Source organism: Chanos chanos, chromosome 8 (assembly GCF_902362185.1).
Source record: "Chanos chanos chromosome 8, fChaCha1.1, whole genome shotgun sequence".
NCBI classification, from domain to species: Eukaryota; Metazoa; Chordata; class Actinopteri; order Gonorynchiformes; family Chanidae; genus Chanos; species Chanos chanos.
In genome coordinates, this window is record NC_044502.1 from 44,461,255 (window position 1) to 44,482,494 (window position 21,240).

The 21,240-nt window shown below is 46.6% G+C and overlaps 1 protein-coding gene across 1 annotated transcript in view; it reads right to left on the reverse strand.

Moving 5' to 3' along the window:
• cdkal1 (CDK5 regulatory subunit associated protein 1-like 1) overlaps window positions 1-21,240 on the reverse strand; it is a 336,749-nt gene that overhangs the window by 283,318 nt on the left and 32,191 nt on the right. Inside the window, exon 4 of the mRNA XM_030781973.1 lies at window positions 1-41. This exon is cut by the window's left edge and continues 44 nt beyond it. Coding sequence (XP_030637833.1) covers window positions 1-41 — 41 coding nt within the window. The remainder of the gene's footprint in view (window positions 42-21,240) is intronic.

Genomic DNA, 21,240 nt, shown 5'->3' on the forward strand with positions numbered 1-21,240 from the left:
ACAACTGTTGAGCAGCCAAAGATCAGCCTCTGCAGCATTCTCTGGAGAGAGAGAGAGAGAGAGAGAGAGAGGCATTAGAAAAATCAGAAATCCACACCAGGAATCCTTCAGTTCTGGTCACATGGCCATAAATATTGCATTTCTCTGGTTATGGCAATTAATTGCGTGTTTTGCACAGCCGGGCCTCCCTCCCCGGCGCTCGTCTGACAGATCCACCTCCGCGAGGCGAAACACAGGAGCCTGGGCCGGGCCCCGGGGGGGCAGAATCTGAGCCGGCCGGGAGCCCGAGCTCACGGGCGAGATGTCACGACGTGTAATAAATATACATCTCCCCAATTCTGGGGCGAGTATAAACGCACGGCACCCCCCGTGCTCTCACCCAACCAACACTGAACTAGATATTTCACTTACTATCCATTATCTGGCCTCAGTCAAGCATTCAGGATGGCCGAGGTCCAGGGAGAGAGAGAGAGAGAGAGAGAGAGAGAGAGAGAGAGAGAGAGCCTGCTTCTCATTCGTTAGGACACACGCACACGCACGCACGCGCACACGCACACTGCATGGGTCACAGGGCGGCCAGTGAGAGAGAGCATAACCCTGAAACTTTGACACATGGCATCGGGCTAACGAACAGCGGGCACTGGGGGGTGGGGGGGGGGGGGGGGGGGGGTCACAAATGCCATCTCATTCTGTTCGAATAACACACATCACACTCACAAGGAGAACGCAGATCTGAGGGCCTCGCTACGAGGGATATTGGCCTACAGAGAGCTTAAGCAAAACGCTGGAAAATCAAAACAGACGACAAACAAGCACAAATGAATGACGTGAAAAACCCAGGCAGAGCAGAGGTTGTTTAGAGCATTCTCTGGTGTTGTGTGAGAGATAATGAGTTTTCTCCACAGATGGAAGGGAAGAGAAGAGCGAACAGAAAAACGTCAGTTTCAATCAGTTAGAATCCTCGTCTGTCGAAAAAGTGCCGTCATTTTGACCTTCTAATGTGACACAATATAAGTTCATGAAGCAAAACAAACAAACAAACAAACAGACAAACAAAAAAAACAAGGCCTGAGAGAAAGTCTCAGAGCAGATACCTTAGATGCCTCAGGACTTTTTCCATCTGTTTAGTGGACTGTTTACTGTGAGAAAGAACGCATCCTCCCATCCCAGTAAAACACATACGAAACCAAGCAAGCGCATCAGGGAGCACACACACACACAAAAAAAAAAAAATATTTAAAAAACAAAATCAAAACCATGAAGCCAAGTGTGGGAAATCATTAGCGAATTAACCAACTCATTAAATCCAAACCCAAATCATTAAACTAAACTCGAGCAATTAAACCAAAAACCAAGAAGCAGCTAAGTAACCTCTCGTAACCTTGTAAAAAAAAAAAAAAAAAAAAAAAGGTTCCCAAATGCAAAACAAATGCAGTGTTCTGGTAAAAGCAACTCAGCGTCCTCTGACTCAGGCCTGATCCGATTCAACGGGGAAAAGTAAAATCATAAAAAAATCCCCATTTTCCAATCTGGGGTTTTGTTTTTCTTTTCCTTTTTTTCCCCCCACCCCTCAAAGTACGGTCTTCAACGTCTGCCTCTATTTGGACTACGATTCTTTTTTTTTTTTTTTCCCCCATTCAAAAAAATATCAAAAAACATATTCTCAGAATTAATATAATTTCAGATTTTAAGAGTCTCCCTGTGGATAATGAGCTAGGACACAAGCCGCTCTTTTGTGGTTACTGGATCATGCAAAAAAAAAAAAGAAACAAAGAAGGAAAAAAAAACCAAAACTATCACTTAGACAGTGAAACCAGAAGATCCAGCATTTTATTACGTATGATCACAAATCATCTGAATATTCAGTCTGGGCATTAACCCTTTCAGTGTAAACAAACAAAGAACCTGCCACGAACTTACTGAGAGAATCAAGGCACCGAACAGATTCAGTGCTGAGAGACAGTACTGAGTTGATATCTACTAGAGCACTGATCATGGTGATATGACAGCCTCATCTCCCATTGGCCGACCAGTGTTTAATGATGTTCGACGTTTAAGTGATGGACACGTGAGTCAACCAATGTTAGATGACACTGGTGTGTCACTGCTGTTACAATAGGTTCTTCTCCAATAGGGAACACACAAACCTGGGTGTATATGTGTGTGTGTGTGTGTGTGTGTGCGCGTGCTTGGGGGGGGGGGGGTGAGGCACAGGGGTCATGTGACTCTGGTGTGTGTGTGTGCGTGCTTGGGGGGGGGGGGGGTATAGGCACAGGGGTCATGTGACTCTGGTGTGTGTGTGTGTTTGGGGGGGTTTTAGGCACAGGGGTCATGTGACTCTGGTGTGTGTGTGTGTGTGTGCGTGTGTGTGTGTGTGTGTGTGTAGGGAGAGGCTCTGATGAGAGATGGCACAATTGTATTATTGTGGCTGTGCCAGCTGCACTCCAGAGCATGTGCCCCCTACCATCACGCCTGGCATTAACGCAAGCTGAGCCCCCGAAAAACAACAGAGCCCAGGGGAGATCCACCACACACACACACACACTCACACTCACACACACACGCGTGCGCGCGCGCACGTACAAATACACACAGTCATGCACACTCTCACTCACTCACACACACACACACAAAGGAGCACCTTGATGATTTGACACCCTCAGGCATTCAGAGAGGTTTACGCACACTGTGCTTTGTTCATGTATAAACACACACACACACACACTGAGAGAGCGTCGGGAGCGTTCTGACTAGCTAGTTCCTCAGCTGTGCTGTGTGTACATAAACCCCCCATGGACACTCAGTACCCTAAGATCAAAAAACAACAAGAACAGCAGAAAACTCCATGACAGAGTCCCAGCTCAGGTCAAAACACACACACACACACACACACACACTCTGAAACATTACAAACTGTAAGGTTAAAAAACATTCACCACAGGGGTAATGGTAACTTTGACCATACAGGGTCGGTCGATACACACACAGTAGTCAGTTCTTAACTGTCTACACATATTTCTCAATGGTTTTCTGCCCTGACCACATTCCCACGACACAGACAGACATCGCCCTTTCATTCTTTGGCACACTTTAGTGTTTATGGCCTGTGAGCTGAGACCAAATTCAACTGGGAACAAGAGTCAGTCAGCACCTCTGCCAGAGAGAAAGCAAGAGAGAGAGAGAGAGAGAGAGAGAGAGAGAGAGAGAGAGAGAGAAAGTCCTCATTTTAGTCAAGTGCCTAAGACAACTGTGAGCCTCCGACGCCTGGCACTGCCAAACCATATTGCATTTATCAGCTGCGATTTCGCCACGTCGTTTGTTTTAATAGTGCGAACATCCAAAACAATCCCGCCACGATGAGAGCTAACCTGGTCACCCAAGCCAAACCGGAATTCAAGAAAAACAAACATGATGTTTCTTTATTTTCCGTTAGGATGCGAGCTGAGACAGTGAAGAGGGCTGGGACGTGGACACACAGCCGTGATGAGATTGCACAAGCTCTTTAATAACACCATATAAAAGCTTTTTCACACAGATTTTTCAAGCACTCATCACACATTGTCATGTGGTCCCAAATAAACGATTTCTTCCTCCAGAAATGCCACACTGAACACACGTCTCCAGCGTTTACTGGACAGACGCTTAATGGGCTACGATGTTCTTCTTGTTTGTTTGTTGGTTTTGTTTTGTTTTGTTTTGTTTTTAAGGGCAGAGGTTGCGTAATCGTATCACTGCCTATCGAAAGAATGAGGCTTAAATGACGAGTTACGTCAGAGTCAAAAGAAAAGGAAAAAACAGAAGACTGCCTCGGCAGAGTAAGACTACAGGTCTGTTTTGTTCGGGCTAGATTGATTAATTTTGGGAGGGGGCGGGGTAGCATCTCCAGCTGACACTGGTGCAGTGTGGGGGGGGTAGTGACGGGAGTCGACAGGAGTTAGCAAAATGGTCAAGGAAAAGAAAGACAGAAAGAAAGAAAGACAGAAAGACAGAAAGAAAGAAAGCACCACCTGAGAGAGCTTAGAGAACAACCTGAGGCCAGAGTAGGCCCCACCACCCCGGGCCCCACCACGGCAGAGACGGGCTGGCAGATGGAGTGTCAGTGGAACTTAAAAGAAAAGAAAGAAAAGAGAAGAAAAAATAGGACATTGAATACTGTTAGGACGAGCGCCTCCCAGTGACGCACTCCTCTGAGAGCATTATGATACACTGCCCGAGGCAAGGCCATACATAAAGCAGCAACCCCACCCCCCACCACCCCCCACCCAGAGAGATTAAGTGCCCTTTCCTGCCACCTCGGTGAGTGGACATATAAAATCTATCCTTGCCAGAAAATTAAAAAAATAAAAGGCCAACACAAGCAACAGGCCTGTTTCTCTGCTGCCTCCTACACTCTTGTGCCGTTACGTCTTGATTCTGAAAAGGCTTTTGGACGTAGTGAAAATTACTCTCCAGTCTTACTGTGTTCCTGTCCTTCTCATTTCAAACTAGATAGGAGAGGACTAGCCTCCAGGCCTGTTCCAATACGACTTGAATGGAATAAGCCGTAAAATGGGCAAGATTGCGACTGACTTGAACAGCGGGGTCCGTTATGAGTGTCGTAATGGTGGTGGGAAATTTAAAAAAAAAAAAAAAAAAAAAAAAAAAAGCAGTTGGAAATGTTGCCTGAGGTACAAAAACACCTCAAATGCAAATCATTCCTGAGAGGGTGAATCATGTGTTTTGGGAGCCGCGACTGGGCAGGGTAAGGAGCCAGAGTCCGTGTTAGCCTGAGGTGGTAAGATGGTGAGTCAGCAGGCCTGGGAACACAGGAGCAGCAGAAAGAGAGAGAGAGAGAGAGAGAGAGCATCAGTCAGCATACACAGCGGCTTCAAGTCTGAGAAATCCGGCATGATGATGAGGACGGATTTGCATAAATTTGCATAGGAGTTAGGGCTCGGCCAATGGCAGCGTGAGGTTTTCGAGGGTAAGGAGAGTTCAGTTGGAAAAAAAAAAAGAAATGACCTGGCTGAATGGCTGCTCTTCAACGCTCTTTATCTGGTTCACGCACTGTGTGTGTGCGTGCGTGTGTGTGTGTGTGTGTGTGTGTGTGTGTGCGTTGGGGAGGGCTGTTCCGCCTGGTTAACTGTCAAAAAAGAAGCCTTTACCAAAACACATAACAATGGCGTCAGCACTTACAGCAAAGCAAAATGCAGCCACTCACTTCAAGGCCCTTGGGCTGTCTGATAAAACTGTATCTGTCTCCATCAAAAACAACAGCAATGGCATTCAAAGACGTCTGGGGAGGGAAAAGGGAGGAAAAAAAAAAAAAAAGCAAACTGCTCTTTTTTTCTGTCAGTTGGTATGAAGCAGCTCACTGCAGGCAGAAGGGGGGGGGGGGAATCCACAGGGTAAGCACAAATCTGGGTCCTGAGAAAATTCTGGAAGTCACCTGTGAGCTTCCTTGAGCATTGAAAAACCATTTGCTTCTCAACAGCCACACCAGATTTGACGTCTGAAAATTCATAAACAAGTCAAATTTAAAAAAGACAAAAAACTGTTTTTGGTGTTCACATAAAATGGCCTAACTGGTGGAGGAAATCGTCTAGTCTTCCAAAAACATGAAATATGAAGGATGTGAGAGGGACCTGCAGATCCGGTCAACAAAAGTATGAGTGTTTCTGAGCCACTCTCTCAAAATAAAAAAAAAAAACAAAAAACACACACACACACTAAATTGATGTCACTAGGCCAATATCAAAAGGCCTGTCCGATCCCAGTTTAAATCCTCCAAGCAGCGGCATACGTTCCAGTCCTGCATTATTAAAATGACCCAGGCTCCGCTCCGGGGCCCCACACAGGCCGAGTTATAGGCAGGAAACCCCCAGGATCAGAGCTCCAGCGGCAGCCGCGTCCAGTCTTAAGTCGATAAGACAAAATGAAGCACCAGAGATCGGAATCCTTAAGCAAACACAACGTGCCTCGACTTCAAGCCGCAAAAAACCGACCGAAGACGTCTCGTTACAGCCGAGGAAGATTCCAGAGACCGTCACGGCAACACCCTCCGCCCCCCCCCCCCTTTTTTTTTCTCTCAGTCTCTCCATTCGTTCCACATGGGACATGAAAGCCAGACTGACATCAATTATTCATCCCGCCAAAACAAGGAAGTTTCACAAAAATGTCTTTGGTTATTACCTTCAAGCGTACTGTCTCTGCCATGAATCATTTGTGCGGAGTGAAGACGGTGTGTCTGTAGAGCAGGCAAACACCAAGATACTGAATCAAGGCTGGTGTCCCAAAAAATGTGTGTGTGTGTGTGTGTGTGTGTGTGTGTGTGTGTGTCACTGGTGTGAATACCAGTGTAGAGAGAGACAGTCGCTGTTGTGAACAAGAAAAGAGATAAAAAATGAAAGAGGGTAAAATGATGCTTTACTCCAGCGTGTTCCCTGTCCCAGCTTCCCTTTTAACACTTCTGCTTTGTCCCCGTGCCACCGGCACGGACGAGGTTACACACAGCAGGGCTTGTGTTGCCCTCTTTTTCCTGCACTCGGGAGACTTAAAAAAAAACAAAAAACTCCAGGGTCAATTTGTACTCATCTTATCTGAAGCCAGGTCACCTCACAGCCTCCCCTCTGGCCAGTAACCAAGATGTGACCACGAGCTCTGAGGCAAAAGACCCTGGTGGATGAGATACGGGGGGAGGGGGGGGGGGGGGGGTTCAAGGTAAGTACACAGGCCACTGAGCGACAGCCCGATTAACCCAGACTTCAAAACAACTCGTCAGGGCCCATCCCTTCAACTCATCTTTTGACCTACACATGACCTCTTTAGGCTTCACTGCCCCTCATTTAATTACAGAAGGCAAACGGGGGAAAAAAAATAAATTAAAAAAAAACATGCACTGCCAAAAATAAATAAATATATAAATAAATAAAACTGTAAAGCAATGTATGGTGACCGCCATGTGCTTGAAGCTTGAAAAAGAAAAAAAAAAAAGAAAAAAAAGAAAAACAAAACGAAACTGAAGTGACATCTGTCGTCACCATATTGAGACATCTCTGCCAACGTCTTCTGTTGATGCTGCGAGATATATTCAGCAGAAACATTCTATTACCATGGCGATACAGTTTAAAAGACAGAGAAACACACGCCAGGTGCAAACATTGTTAGAGCAGCGATTTGACTGTACTGTTTAAGGTACTGTACTGTACTGTATAGTACTGTACTGTAAAAAAAACATCAACTTCAGCACAAAACAAGGCCAACGGTAAATCCAGAGTCTAGAACCTGGACGGACGCGACCCATTTATGGAACATACACACACGGCATCTGCAAACCGCTCGGCACTCTCGCAGGGAACCTGAATACCGGACATAGACATGAGCCGACCCATCGGCACAAAAACACCGGGGAGCTTTTAACATTCTCGTTAAGCTAGTAAAAACATACAGAGAGAAACCACACAACCAGACGACACGATGTGGGCGAGAGGGAGGAAAAGGACAGGAAAAAAACAAAATAAAAAAAACAAAAACAACCGAATCGACCATCCATTATTCGGAAATGACAGAGAGAATTTCTTCGAAGTCCCTCTGAGAAAGAAAACAGCTTGAGTCGGGGGACGGAGGCGGCGGAGAACTGGGAGTGCATGGCTGGGCACACAAGGCCTGGCCATACAATGGGTCCATGCCGGGGGGGCGGGGGCCTTGCACATGAGCTTTCCCAAGCACAGACAGTTGAATTAGCGCCAGTTCAAAAAAGCTGTTTAGCCTGAGGTCTAGTCCACTCCCCCATCACCCCCCCCCCCTACCGTCTGGCTGCTGTGACCCAAAACATATCATATCAGCTGTCAGCATACAGCTCTCCCTCTGGATACTCCCGAGCTGGAACCACACACACACACACACACACACACACATTCACGGCACAAACACACAAAGGAAATTAAACTCTCGCTGCCTAAGCACAAAAAAGCTGACAGAAATAACACAAGACCCAGTTTTAATTGGTCTGTCTCCTTTAGAGGTCAGCTTTAATTGCCCAAAGTACTAAAATAGTTGTGACAGCAAGAAAACATCATCTCGCCCCCCCCCCCCCCCCCCCCCCCCCCCCCCCCCCACTCCACCCTCACCCCCACCCCCTGCCCCAATAATAAACCAAGAAAGCCCCTTATTAGAACAGGGACATAACAAGAGTCCATAGTGCTCAGTCATCTCAAACAAAGACCCATGTGACATGTCTCTGTCTATTTATGCATTGGGTGCATTACAGGAGTCACTCCGACATTCAGGACCTTTCAATAGAGACAAGATGTCCAGCACTCACGCACACACACACACACTCACACGCAGACGCGCGCACACACACACACACGCACAAACTCACACAAAACACACACACGCACGCACTCACATGCACACAAACACACACACACACACACACTCACACGTACACAAACACGCACACAAACACACACAGGCACACACACACACACGTCTGAGCCATTATAAGAGTCAATTACAGCGTGAAATGTGGTGGGTGATGGACATAATAGATGAGTCTGTTGTCACATTTTAGCAGCAGCACATCACGCCACTAAACGGGCACATGACAGGGCACTCAAAGGAGGGCCCTTGTCCGCGCATCAGGGCTGGTCCTGGGGGGGGGGGGGGGGGGGGGGCGCTGTCCGGGGTGCTAGGCTGTCACAGAAGTCCCTTCCAGGCGGGGATGACCTCTGCTCACCCCCCCCCCCCCACCCCCCACCCCCCCCCCCTCCACGTGCACACACACGCACACACACACACACACACACACACACAAAAAAAGTACGTATTAGCCATGAGGTTGGTGATTCAGCCACCAATTTGTCAACTCTGTGTGTTTACTCTTATCCGCCAAACAACAGCAGTCTGTGGTGAACAGTTCAGCCAGCATACTCGATTTAGCAACAGTATGAACTTCAACCAGTAAAGTTATGACAAATCATATTGTTAAATGAATCAACAATCAGTAAGTCTTGTTTTCCGAACCCTCTGCCAGAAAAGAAAAAAGAGGGGAAAAAAAAAAACACGTACATACATCTCCGGCAGTTATAACATTTGTTCGCTTCGACGTTCTTGAGCAGAGCGAGTTTTAAAAAGCCATCGGGGTCATCTCCATGAAGTGGTCTCTGAAAGCAGGAGAGTCATTTGTCTTTCCCTGAGAGTTCTACACTGCGCCGGAGCCTCAGAAGTGAAATACCACAGGCGCACGCTAAAATGTCCTAATAGCCCTCAATGAAGGAAAGCATGTTTGTGAGTGAGCTTATCTCGATAATTGCGGCTTAAAACAACAAACAATGTGATTATTTTCAGAGCTTTTCATTTTCCTGCTGGCGGATGAAACACGAAAAAGGAAACAAATAAGATAATCACACGTTTCCGCCAAAAGCTACGTAGGAGGCGACGTTAAGCAGTCTCAGGCACTCCTTCTGAGCATTTCAAAACTATTAACGCTTATGAATCTCACCGGAGCTTTCTAGTCTCTAATTCAGGGAACGAAGGGGGGAAAAAAAAAGGGAAAAAAAATAGACAGACTTGGTATGTAATGAATTTCTAACAGTGCACCAAATCTCCACAATTTCTCTATGGCTGCCATATCAATCTAAATCAACCATAACGGACTTTTTTTTTTTTTCTTTCTTTCTTTCTCTTTCCTTTTCCTTCTTGGGGCCAAGAAATCGGCTTGACACCGCTGGGAGAGATTATGCGTCTGGCAGACGGTGCAGACGGGATGGATTTGACTTTCCCACATCGGAACAAACACACGGAATGAGGGGTGATAGGTGCTATATTGCTCTAAGACATTTTTTTTTTTTTTTTTTGGGACATGCCGGCAGTGAGGTTGGGTTGTACCGAGAGAGGACACGCAGTAGCAGTGAGGAAAAAGATATTAATACTTCAATATCTGGAGGATTTTATTCTGTTGTCAGCTTTATTCTCTCTCTCTCTCTTTCTCTCTCTCTCTCAGGGTTGAAAAAGTAATGAGGAGAAGAGGAGGGGAAAAAAAAAACAGGAAATATATATTCAGGGTGACTCAAGTCACCTGTCGGGGTTTTGGAGATGACAGGCTGTCAGATCCAACTACAGCTGGGCGCCGCTATCCATCTGACCATGTGTCCGGCTGCCCGTCTGTCCTGTCATTCCCTTTTACCTGGTTCCATGTCCGTTACTGGCACGTGCGGACGCCACGGAATTTTACACTCCGTTAGGAGCGCTTCCAGTAGACCTTTACCGGACGCTGCCAGGTCCTGACGACAGCCAATCAGGCGTGGCCAGTCCCAAAAGCCTAATTAACGGCCTTGCGCGGTGGGAGACAAACAGGAGGAGGAGAGGAAAAAAAAAAAGTGAGAAAACGAGCGTTCAGGAGAGTCACACGCCCTCCAATGGCACTGCTCCTGCCCAGCGTTTGCGCAGGGGGTTCAACTGAACCTGGCTCCGGACGGCAGGACTCGCCGAGTAACTGCGCCCATTTTAAATTCGTCCGTGCGGGGGAAGGATAGAGGAAGGGCGCCTGACGACCGCAGCCCCCTGAGGACAGAGGCTGCATTTTTACGACCGCGCACGGCGCTCTTACGACTCGCCTCACGGCGGAATGACCGCTCGGGCAAATAATCAAACCGAGGACGCGGCAGTCCAGCGACTGGGCTGGTTCTCTCTCTCTCTCTCTCTCTCTCTCTCTCTCTCTCTCCCTCCATCTCCCTCTCTCTCCCTCCCTCCCTCTCTCCCTCTCTCTCTCTCTCTCTAACTGCTAAGGCTGATAGCCCATCAACAGATTTTATTGCTCTGTCTTGCTATGGTTTGACCTAATGAATGAGACACATTATCAATAATGCAGTCCTACAGCCAAAATGACTCATAGCCATGGTATCAGCACTTACGCTCCTAATAAACAGCAGAGCATATGGTGAAAATGCCTCGAGGAAATTAGCTTTTTGTGAGTGACTTTTAAAGGGTCAGACACGCCACTGGCTTGACTACCTTCCAGGGCTGAAACATTTACAATTCATGTGTTTTGCTGGTCACTTAAAACCAGCATTTCCCAAACTGTTCTTCAGGGCCCCTCTAAGAACTGAAGCATTTTGTCCCATTTCTGTAATAGTCAGAGACTTTACGATGAACTGACAAGTTAAACTGGGGATGTCAGAAGTGGACACAAATATTTAAAAGGCGGAGAGAAAATGATTGAGGGACACAACACTCCTCGCCCTGAAGGATAACATAGGTGCACTGTCTTCAAATTTGTTACACAATCACTTGAAGATGTCAGTGGTTACACTTGTCAGACTGTCCCACACTAACCACCTAACAACAACACTTCTGGGTACTGCTGTCTCATTCAGGAGGGGCGGAACAAGAGCAATGACGAGTCTTCCTATTGGAGGGGACGCCTTTCAGTCGCCGGCCTTGCGATGAAAGCTGGCCGACAGGATAGGAGCGCGGTGAACGCAGCAAGGTCAAATCACCCTGTTAAAAGGCATCCTTCACCTCCCGTGGTGCAGTCTAGGTCACCAGGAAGAAGGACAAGACTCTTCTTTACGATGTGCTGCAGCTTCCTGGAAACACAGCAAGGCCGAACGAAACAGCACACTGGGCTGCAGGCAAGCGACTGAGTGAGGTGTGAGGTGTGAGGTGTGTGTGTGTGTGTGTGTGTGTGTGAAGGGGGGACGATCATTAATTCGATCAAAAGCCTCTAAAGAGAGAGGTATAAAAGATCCCACCTGTGCTCATATTCACAAGGTTAATTACAGGTGAAATGCTGCATTCCCACAAACTGGGCTTTCTGTGAAATCCTGTGCTTCTGTTCCAGGTTGTCTGAGGAGACGGGAGAATTCGGACAGAGGTTTATAGGGTAGGTGTACAACACCCATAACTGGGGGAAACAAAATAAATTGTCGTTGTGTGAAGATGATGATGATGATGATGATGATGATGACCTTGTTCCATTTTGGCCTAACCGCAGAGGACAGGCATGAAGAAACCACAGCAACGTATTTCATCATGTCCAAACACACAGAATCTTTGACATGAGCCAAACTGACAAGTAATGCATGTTTCATCAGCGTGTGTATGTGTGTGTGTGTGTGTCTGCTAGAGCGTGTGTGTGTGTGTGTGTGTGTGTGTGTGTTCGTGCACAGGTGCGTGTGAGCGTGCACGGCTGCACAAACGAAACCCCTGTGGTGCCAGACGGTAGCACGGTTACTTCATCTGTCCCAGCTTTGGTGTCCAGGGACCACAGCAAAACACTGGGAGAGACAGATACAATTTGGCTTGCTCCTGTACAACACACACACACACACACACACACACAAACACACGCACATACAAACACGCATAGTTCAGTTCAGCAGCTGCTGCCATTGCTGTTGCAGTGTCAGGGCACACAAACACACACACACACACAGACACACAGACGCTGTCCAACTGGGAACTGGGAATGAGGAACTCAAGTCGTCTCCAGGAACCGTGCCGTCTTTCCTCGGCCTCCCATTCGGCACGAACACCCTGATCTCCCTGTGTAAATGACTGCACTGAAAGGTGCCTGTTAACGGGGCCCGCATTAAAGAGAAGCCTGAGAAAGCTCCAAAGGTCCCCCGTTCTGCTGGGCGTTCGAGCTCTCTCTCCCGACTCAAAGAGGGGGTTTGTCTTAATAACCAGAGCAGGCGGTGCGGATCGCATGTGGTCCAGGCGGGGGGTGCCCGCCGCGCTGCTGAGACAGGAGGAGGCGACATCAAACTCTGCGGCATTTCGGGCCCAAGCACCGAAGCCAGAGGTGGTCTACAAGATGCCTGTGTGACATCTGCTTCGTATTCCACATCCAATCTGCTCGTGGTTTGTCTCAATACAGAAATTCTAGAGCTTCAAACATATTGCCGTTGCGTTTGTTGAGGTTTTTTTTTTTTTTTTTTTCCCCTCTCTGATGGTTTAGGAGATGAATGATCTCCTAGAGGGCCTACATAGATTGAACTGTAAGGACGGTCCTCCAAGACACTACTGCTCACGGTTAGCGTGCAAGGCTGGAATTTCGGCGCTGTGTAATCAACTACCGGACAGCTGCAGTTTATTTAAAGCCCTGTTAACTCCACCGCTGCTTGGGAAGAGAATTTGTCGTTCTTCTTGTATCAAGTTTAGGTCTAAAAAAACAAAAAAAAAAAACAAAGAGAAGCATGCCTTTCAGTGCTGCACAACAGTTCACTTCAACATCTGCTCCTGCTAAAAAAAAAAAAAAAAAAACATAATAAAAAAAAAAAAATCTTTATTTTTCCATATACAAAGAACCTCTCGTGGGTTTTCCCAACATCAAATCTCAGAGAAGAAAACAACACGGTTCCGAGTGTGCGAGGCTTCAACAACATTAAATCTCAGCAAATGAAGACCATTCAACAGCTGAAGCTCATTATCGATCCAGTTCGCTTCTCCACATTAAACTGGGCTAAGAGAATGGAGAGAGAGAGAGAGAGAGAGAGAGAGAGAGAGAGGGAGAACGAGGGGGGTGATCCACCCACAGTTTATCGAGCACAAGTCCTATGGTGGAAATGCAAATGTTTCTCGGCTGGAAAGAAAGAAAGGGGTTGGTGGTTTGGGTTGCGGTTGGACGTCCGGAGTCAGCACCTTGTTTCCGTAACCCCCCCCCCCTCCGATGACCTTCCCTGTCCTCATCTGTTCAGCAGGCCAAGCGCCACATTTAACGGGAGTGAAATGTGGAAAGGAAAAAAAAAAATTACTGGCATTTCAGGGCTGAAAAAAATCCCCCTGTATTTATTCTAGCCACAGGTGCAGTCACACATGGGATCATTTAATACCTCGTTTAAGAAGCACAATAGGTGTCCTTTAAAACTTAGTGGAGGAAAAGTTACAAGCTAAGGAGAATCGGGAGAGAAAAGAAGAGAGAGAGAGACAGAGAGAGAGAGAGAGGGGGGGGGGGGGGGGGGTATGGTATTCTTTTACAGCAAGTGTTTTGTAGATGACTGAGAAAGCAATGGTGTAGCTTGATTATTTACAGTGGGTACGATATATTTCGTATATTTCATTCCGATGATCGTTCGGGTCACACACCCCATGTCAGAGCCAGGTGTACGTGGAATCCCAATCATCTCGTCCATTGAGTTTCTGCTGCAGCTGCGACGCTCTCGCACAAAAAGAATGTAGTCGTGAGAAGTCTCCAAGCGTTCGACTATATCCATGTCCAGAGGTCACTCAGGGGAGAGAGAGAGAGAGAGAGCGACTGCAGATTAGACCAGCCTTAACGTTATCCCCATTTCAATCTCTTCCCTCCGTGTCACGCCGCCCTAACCCCTCTTCCGTCATTTTAAAATTCATGAATTTCAGCAGAGGCCCGGGCCCCCGGAAAACGGAGAGCCGTCGGTCGGGGCCGCCCCGTAATTTACGGGAAACAATAAAAGCGGATTAAAATTGCACTTTACGAACGCTCTTCGTGCCCGATTTGATTGGCCGTCCCCGGGCCCCATCGCCCCCCCCCCCCCCCTCCCCCGGCAGCCTCTCCCGGCTGCCGGGAGGCCCCGGCCGCATTGGCATACGACGTCAATTTGTTCACGTGATATACGGCCGAGGGTGTCCTGCCGAGACTCCGAAATAAATCCGCTAGGCGACGTGGGGAATATATATACATATATAGGACGCCCCATCCCGAAAGGCTCTCTCGGCCCATAAACCTGAACAGCCTCTGTGCATTACGCGGAGCGGGGGACAGGTTGGCTTATGATGAAAAAGAGGGAGAGGGAGTGGATTTCCTCTGAGCTGCGGGATTGAGCCCATCTGGACCCCGGCTCTATATGCATGCTAAAGAGCCCTCCACTTACCTTGGCCACGTCAATCCTTCACTCTCAGTGTCACGGCATTACAGTCAAAGAGATGAAGGCATGTACGGGGGGGGGTGGGGGTGGGGGGGGAGAGGCCACAGGAGAGAACCTATTAAAAGCCAAGAAAGCCAAAAAACCGAGTAGATTTGGGATTACGAGACGCACAGCCTGACACCCGTTTCCATGTCTCTCGTTTCTTTATGCCTTAAGACGATATTTGTTAAGTCTAATCCATCCTCCGTTTTTAGTCGTTTTATTGTATACGGGGACTAAAGCTGTTGTGATCACATTCTGTTCTTTCTAGATGTGCATCGCAACACGTTGCGATTCTGGTGCGTTTTAACGCAATTCTACTGAGGCAAAACTGCGGCTAAGTACAGCATGAGCGTGAGATTCGGCCGAGGAATCACCCCAGGAATAAACGCCTGTAAAAAAAACAGGTCGATGTTGAGAGGCAGCCTCGTGCCTTGGGGGATGCATTACGGCATCGTCATCGACAGCAACCTTTTGCATGTCTGAGAAGAACAGAGATGGAGCACGATGTAGAATTAAGAGCAATAACAACCTTAGGCTTTAATGACTTATCTGGTGTGGAACGAAAATCTCCACTTACCGTAATGAAAGGTGCCTTACTCTAACCGGCGGCGCACCTGCCCGGGCAGACTAGAGCAGCGTCTAATTACCGCAATATTCAGGTAGAGGAGGGAATCCTGGGCTGTAAATGTGTGATACGTCTTAATCAGGTCTGTGGATGTGGGAGTGTGGGCAGAGTTGTGGTTTCCCACACTCCAACGTACAGGTACAGGCCTTCCATCAAAGAGCTGACATAAGGAACAAAGCCCCAAAGAACATACCTGGTGCAAACGATATTCTAACACGGTTCTGAGGACTTTTAGACATCGTGCAACTGCTGCACTTGGAAGATGAATGCAATTCTCAAAAAAGCAAAAAAAAAAAAAGAAGCAGACACTTATCTGGAAGCAACACCACAACACCAAGCTTCCAGTTCGGTGCGGCAGTATTTTTATTTCAAAGTCTGACAGGGAACTCTGCGAAGAATATTGTCAACGACTAAAGGTTCTGACGCTGTACTAGTTGGTGCTGAGGCAGAACAGAAGACACAGACATGAGCTTATTGAGAAAAACCCAAAAGCACAGATCAAGGTCTGAGATGCTGTGACTTCAGCGAGCTGTACAGAGCAAACCGCAGGCGGTTTTAGTGTTGTGCCTATGCACGCCGCGTTCCTGGAACAATTTAAAACCAGGATGTCATTTCCTGAATGGAGTTTTACAAAGTGAGCTGCAATTACTGCTTACCGCTCCCCAGTCAAGAGATGCGTGTTTAGGTAGCTTGTTAATTACTTTGATTATAGACTAACAGGCAGAAAAGCCCTGTTTTAAAGCCAGGGAGTGTACTCCAAGGAGCATTTCATCAGTGCTTCTTCTTAAAAGCATGCATGTAAACCATAAGCACTTAACGTGTTTCTTTGAAGTCCCTTCCAAGGGCTTTCAGGTTACCCTGTGTGAGAACACAACACACATGACCCCAAAGTTCATCGAAAGGCTCTAAAATGTCCCCCATTCACAGAGACCTTCTTTGCTCTGGTTCAAAGATACCAAGCCTTTTCATCACTCCCCCAGTGTACCCAGATCTGTCTCTCTCTCTCACGGTTCAGACAGGCCCAGATATTAGGGTCACTAAGCTCCTGCGTCCTGTTCACACACACACACACACACACACACACACACAAAAGAGTGTCAGTAGAATCCGTTTTCAAAGGTAGCCACTCCTCGTCCTGTTCTCCCTCCTGGTTAAAACCAGTTTTTTGAAAAATGAAGACGTGACCAGCCATGTCCTGAGGTCGTTCCACAGGTCTCTGATACTTCAGAGGGGGGCATGACCCAATTTCCCAACCCCCCCACACCCTTAGACCCTCAACCTCTGCGCAACTCACTCACTCACGCAACACTCATTCCTCATCCAGCTCCGCGGATCAGTCTGTGACCTTGGAAATGAAAGAGAGCAGGAGGGGAAAGGGAGAGAGGGATGTTTGGGGTGGGGGTAGGGGTGGGGGGGGGGGGGGTTCTGGTGCTCACTTGACTGCGCTAACACTACATCAAGGCATCGCTGCAGAAAAACAGCTCCAGGAAGTTGATACTTAATGCATATTAAAACTAATAACACTGCTCTCTATTTCTCCTTTTTTTTTCCTTTTCTTTTTTTCTTTCTTTATTTCTTTTTTTTTTTTTTTAATGCCCCGTGCCACGACATACGGAACTGAAGAAGCAAAAAAAGCGCTTGGTCAGGCAATCAAGAGTTCTCCTGCCAGTGGTCGCAACACAGCTTCATTAACACTTTTCAAGCACTCAATGATGCTTAAAACTAGGTCATTAAGGAGTTTTAAGTCATTAAACCGATAAATGTTGACGCTGACAGTCTTGAGCAGCGTCAGGCCATGGTAAACGCCCGCTGGACGAACAGCAGAGGTGTTTCCAAGCGTCCGCTGAGAACCCGATGCTTTCTGAACGCGGTTGATTTCTCGACTCTATGCCCTGCCGTTCGAACCGGTTTCCAAAAACACTAGGTGAGGTGTTTCCCTCATCAACAGTCAGAGATAAGAATTAGTCACCACTGAGCGTTAAGTCAAGGCTTTCCTAGGCTTTTCTGTGGCATTAAAAACATGGGCCTATTAAAACCAGACTGCCTGTCGTACGTCAAAAAAAAAAGAGATTTATTTTTGGCAGAGCTGAACTCAGTGCAAATGACTGTTATTTACAGTGTGGCACAAATTAATGAAACAAACCCAGATGACTGACATTGCACTGTCTGCCAATTTCAAATGATTCTTTTTTTGTTCAGTCAATGAAACGAATGACTCTTGAGTTTTGTATCAATCTGCAAAACAGCAATGAAAACCATGCAGCAAAATATTAATCATGTCATTAGAACAACCATACTTGCTGAAATAATCAAATTAGAAATCACACAACCAACATCTGCTGAATCTAAAATAAATAAATAAATAAATAAACAAACAAGCATCTCCATCATCTTAGCTCCAGTCTGTTTTAATAAAGCTATCACACTAACATTCAAATACAATTCTCCAACACCAGACAGCTGTGTTTTTGTGAACGACAACACACGGAGGGGACAGGTACAGGCCCCCATGAGGCACACCGCAATGTCTCACGAAATCGAAAAAAAAAAAAAAAAAAGAAAAAGAGAGAATAAATAAAAAATACAGTCAGTGAAACATAATCCAACAGGGAGACGTTTTGCTCATCGCCCGAACGCTGTCACGAGTCACGTATGTCACACTAAAAGCTTTGGTCAGAGTCCCCTGTTGCCACGGGAGACGGCGTGAGAGCCGTGTAGCGCGGCAGGGATGGGGCCCGTACAGTGAACTCTAATGATCGTTGATTGAATTTGCACTGATGGCTGAGTGACTGCACCACTTACACATACAGGCTGTGACAACCTCTGGGCCTCTGCTCCTCGGTTTCCACGGAGACGTGGCCAAACCTGATTGGAGGAGGCGGAGCAGGCGAGCCTCACCTCCGATGACTTTACGCTTCAGTGGCGACCCCTCTTTCCATATCCTCCACTCACCATCCCCCACTGACCCCCCCCCACCCCTGTTTGTTGCCATCCACCCATCGGTCCAGCTGCCCACACCAAAGCAACAGCTGTCAGTCACAGAGGGACAGCCCCACACACACACACACACACACACACACACCATCCCCACTACCTCAGGATTCAAGATGCAGCAATCTGGCATGAACACTCAAACCAACCACATGCGTGCCCGCACACAAACACACACACACACACACACACACACACACACACACACACACACACACACCTTCTTTCAGGCTGCTGCACCGACAAACAAGCAGGCATCACTCAGGTGCCTCAGAATACTCATACACAGGATGCACACACGCAAGCATGCAGGCGCTCTCTCTCTCTCACACACAATTTGTTCTTATACTGCTGGTTTTCTTCATCATGACAGGAGCATTTTAGCAAGAGACATTATGGTAAACAACTAGGAATACACACCATCGAGAGCAGATCAAACCCAACATTCTTACAAAATACAGGCAGAAAAGAGACCATGGATACATAACAGAACCTTCCAAAAATACAAAAACCTTTTTTTTTTTTTTACCAAATTGTAGCTGAAGCTCTGTATGGTGTCTGTGCAAAGTCACACTACTTGGAAAAAGAAGATACTACAATGATGGATATCCAAGGTGTCTCTTTCAGAACACTGCAAGTTTTGCCAGCTACCCAACTGTGCACTGAACTCCACAGAGGAGAGAAAAGCCATGCAGAGGCAACCAGTGACCTTTTCCCCGACGAAATTGTAAATTTAATAAACCAACTGTCAAAAGCCCAGCAAATCCTAGAGCACAGCTCAGAAGGCTTACATATACATATACACGTGTGTGTGTGTGTGTGTGTGTGTGTGTGTGTGTGTTCCAGAGTTATCAGCCACTTAAGTGTGGTTTTAGGCTGACAGGATGACATGTTAGCATATAGGTAATCTGACAATTCTGTCAAACATAAACACTGTGAAATTCCACGTGTGAGCGGATTTGTTTACACAACATGGAAAAAAAAAAAAAAAACCTACAGTAACTAGAGGTACTAACGCGGTCCCGAAGGATGTTCGCAGACAAAAACAGCATCACGGCACCAGCTACGCACAACACTTTAAACTCGGTGACAAATTACAGCCGCGCCGGAACACGGAGAAACACAGACGGATAAACAAACTCAGCGAGAGGCATTTGGAAAAGCGACTTCGTCTTGAGTAAAGAGTGTACACCGCGTTTCTACGGCTGTCTCAATCTGACAGGCCGTTTTTTTGTAGCACAGATTTTCAGGCAACCAGAAAAGCCACAATAGACTACTTTGTCAAAACACCCCCCCACCCCCCAAACACACACACACACACACACACACACACACTCGACTTGGCTTGGTTTTGTTGTGTTTTTTTCTTTGCTTTTTTTTCTTTTTTCTTTTTATACCAGACCTGAATATTTCATGACTACATGTCTGAAATTATAAATGGATTTGGAGAGAGTCGGTGACAACAACCATTTTATTCAGAACGGCAAGGAAAGCCGAGAGTAAATCATACATAAAACCAACAGGATTAGCAAAGGCGTTTAAGACTAGCGGTCTTCTATTTAGAATAATATAAATATGTGTTTCTTTATGGTTGCTACAGATCCATTACCAAACCTATACCCTATACCCTTTACCAAACCTATACCAAAAAAAAAACAAAAAAAAAGCCACATGACATAACCTGACAAAACAAAATACCCCTCTGCCCTGTGGTGATGAAAGTGAAGTTTTAACGTACAGAGAGAATCACCGCAAAACGTCTGATTACAGCACTGAATGTACCTCAAAGCAACCTCAAATCTCAAATGGGCCTCGTGTGTCAAATTTCAAATGTCCCTTAAAGGAGGACTTTCATTTTACAACCAAAACACTCTTGAGTGAAACAACAACAATAATAATTTTTAAAAAAAATCTATCTACCTATCTAGCAGGTGAGAAACTCACACAGTGTGAACTCTAGGCGTGCAGGGGCAAGGTGGATTTTTCCCGTTTTAAAAACTTGATCCAGATTCTTTCTGCAATGTTACCATGGAAGGATGAAGCAGTCTCTCTTTTGTGTGTGTGGGTTTTTTTTTTTTTGTTTTGTTTTGGGGTTTTTTCCCTTGAAAAATGGCACGTCACCGGTTCCAATGAAAGTGGAGCAGTTATAATGGATGTTGTGAGGCAGCTTAGCCGCTGCTAGGCACAGGGGAATTCAGTTACAGGCTTCAACAGCTAGGCTACCAACACCACATCCTTCTCAACACCACACATCTTCTCCGCTCTCAGCACTGACTTTTGATAAATGGGCTTCGACAGAGACACTTTTTTTTTTTTCTTAGGGAGACCGAAAACAACTCCAAACGAATCACTGAAGAACCCATAAATTAACACTGTGATAAATCTAGGCTGGGCTAGTACCAGACGATGACGAGCTAATTACCATTTCTTCAGAATTTGGCGAGGAAATCATTTTTACAACAGAACCTCACTCGACACAGATGTGTTAATAATATGAAGTCCATGAATAAACATTAAAACCTCAGTACCAGCAATAACCAAGACTAAAGAGAGAGAGAGAGAGAGAGAGAGGGTGAGAGAGAGAGAGAGAGAGAGAGAGGGTGAGAGAGAGAGAGAGAGAGAGAGAGAGAGGGTGAGAGAGAGAGAGAGAGAGAGGGTGAGAGAGAGAGAGGAAGAGAGAAACCAGTCAAGCTAATCGTTCATCATTAGCCTCTAAAACGAATGGAGCATGATTTCTCATCTAACGCTTTCTCA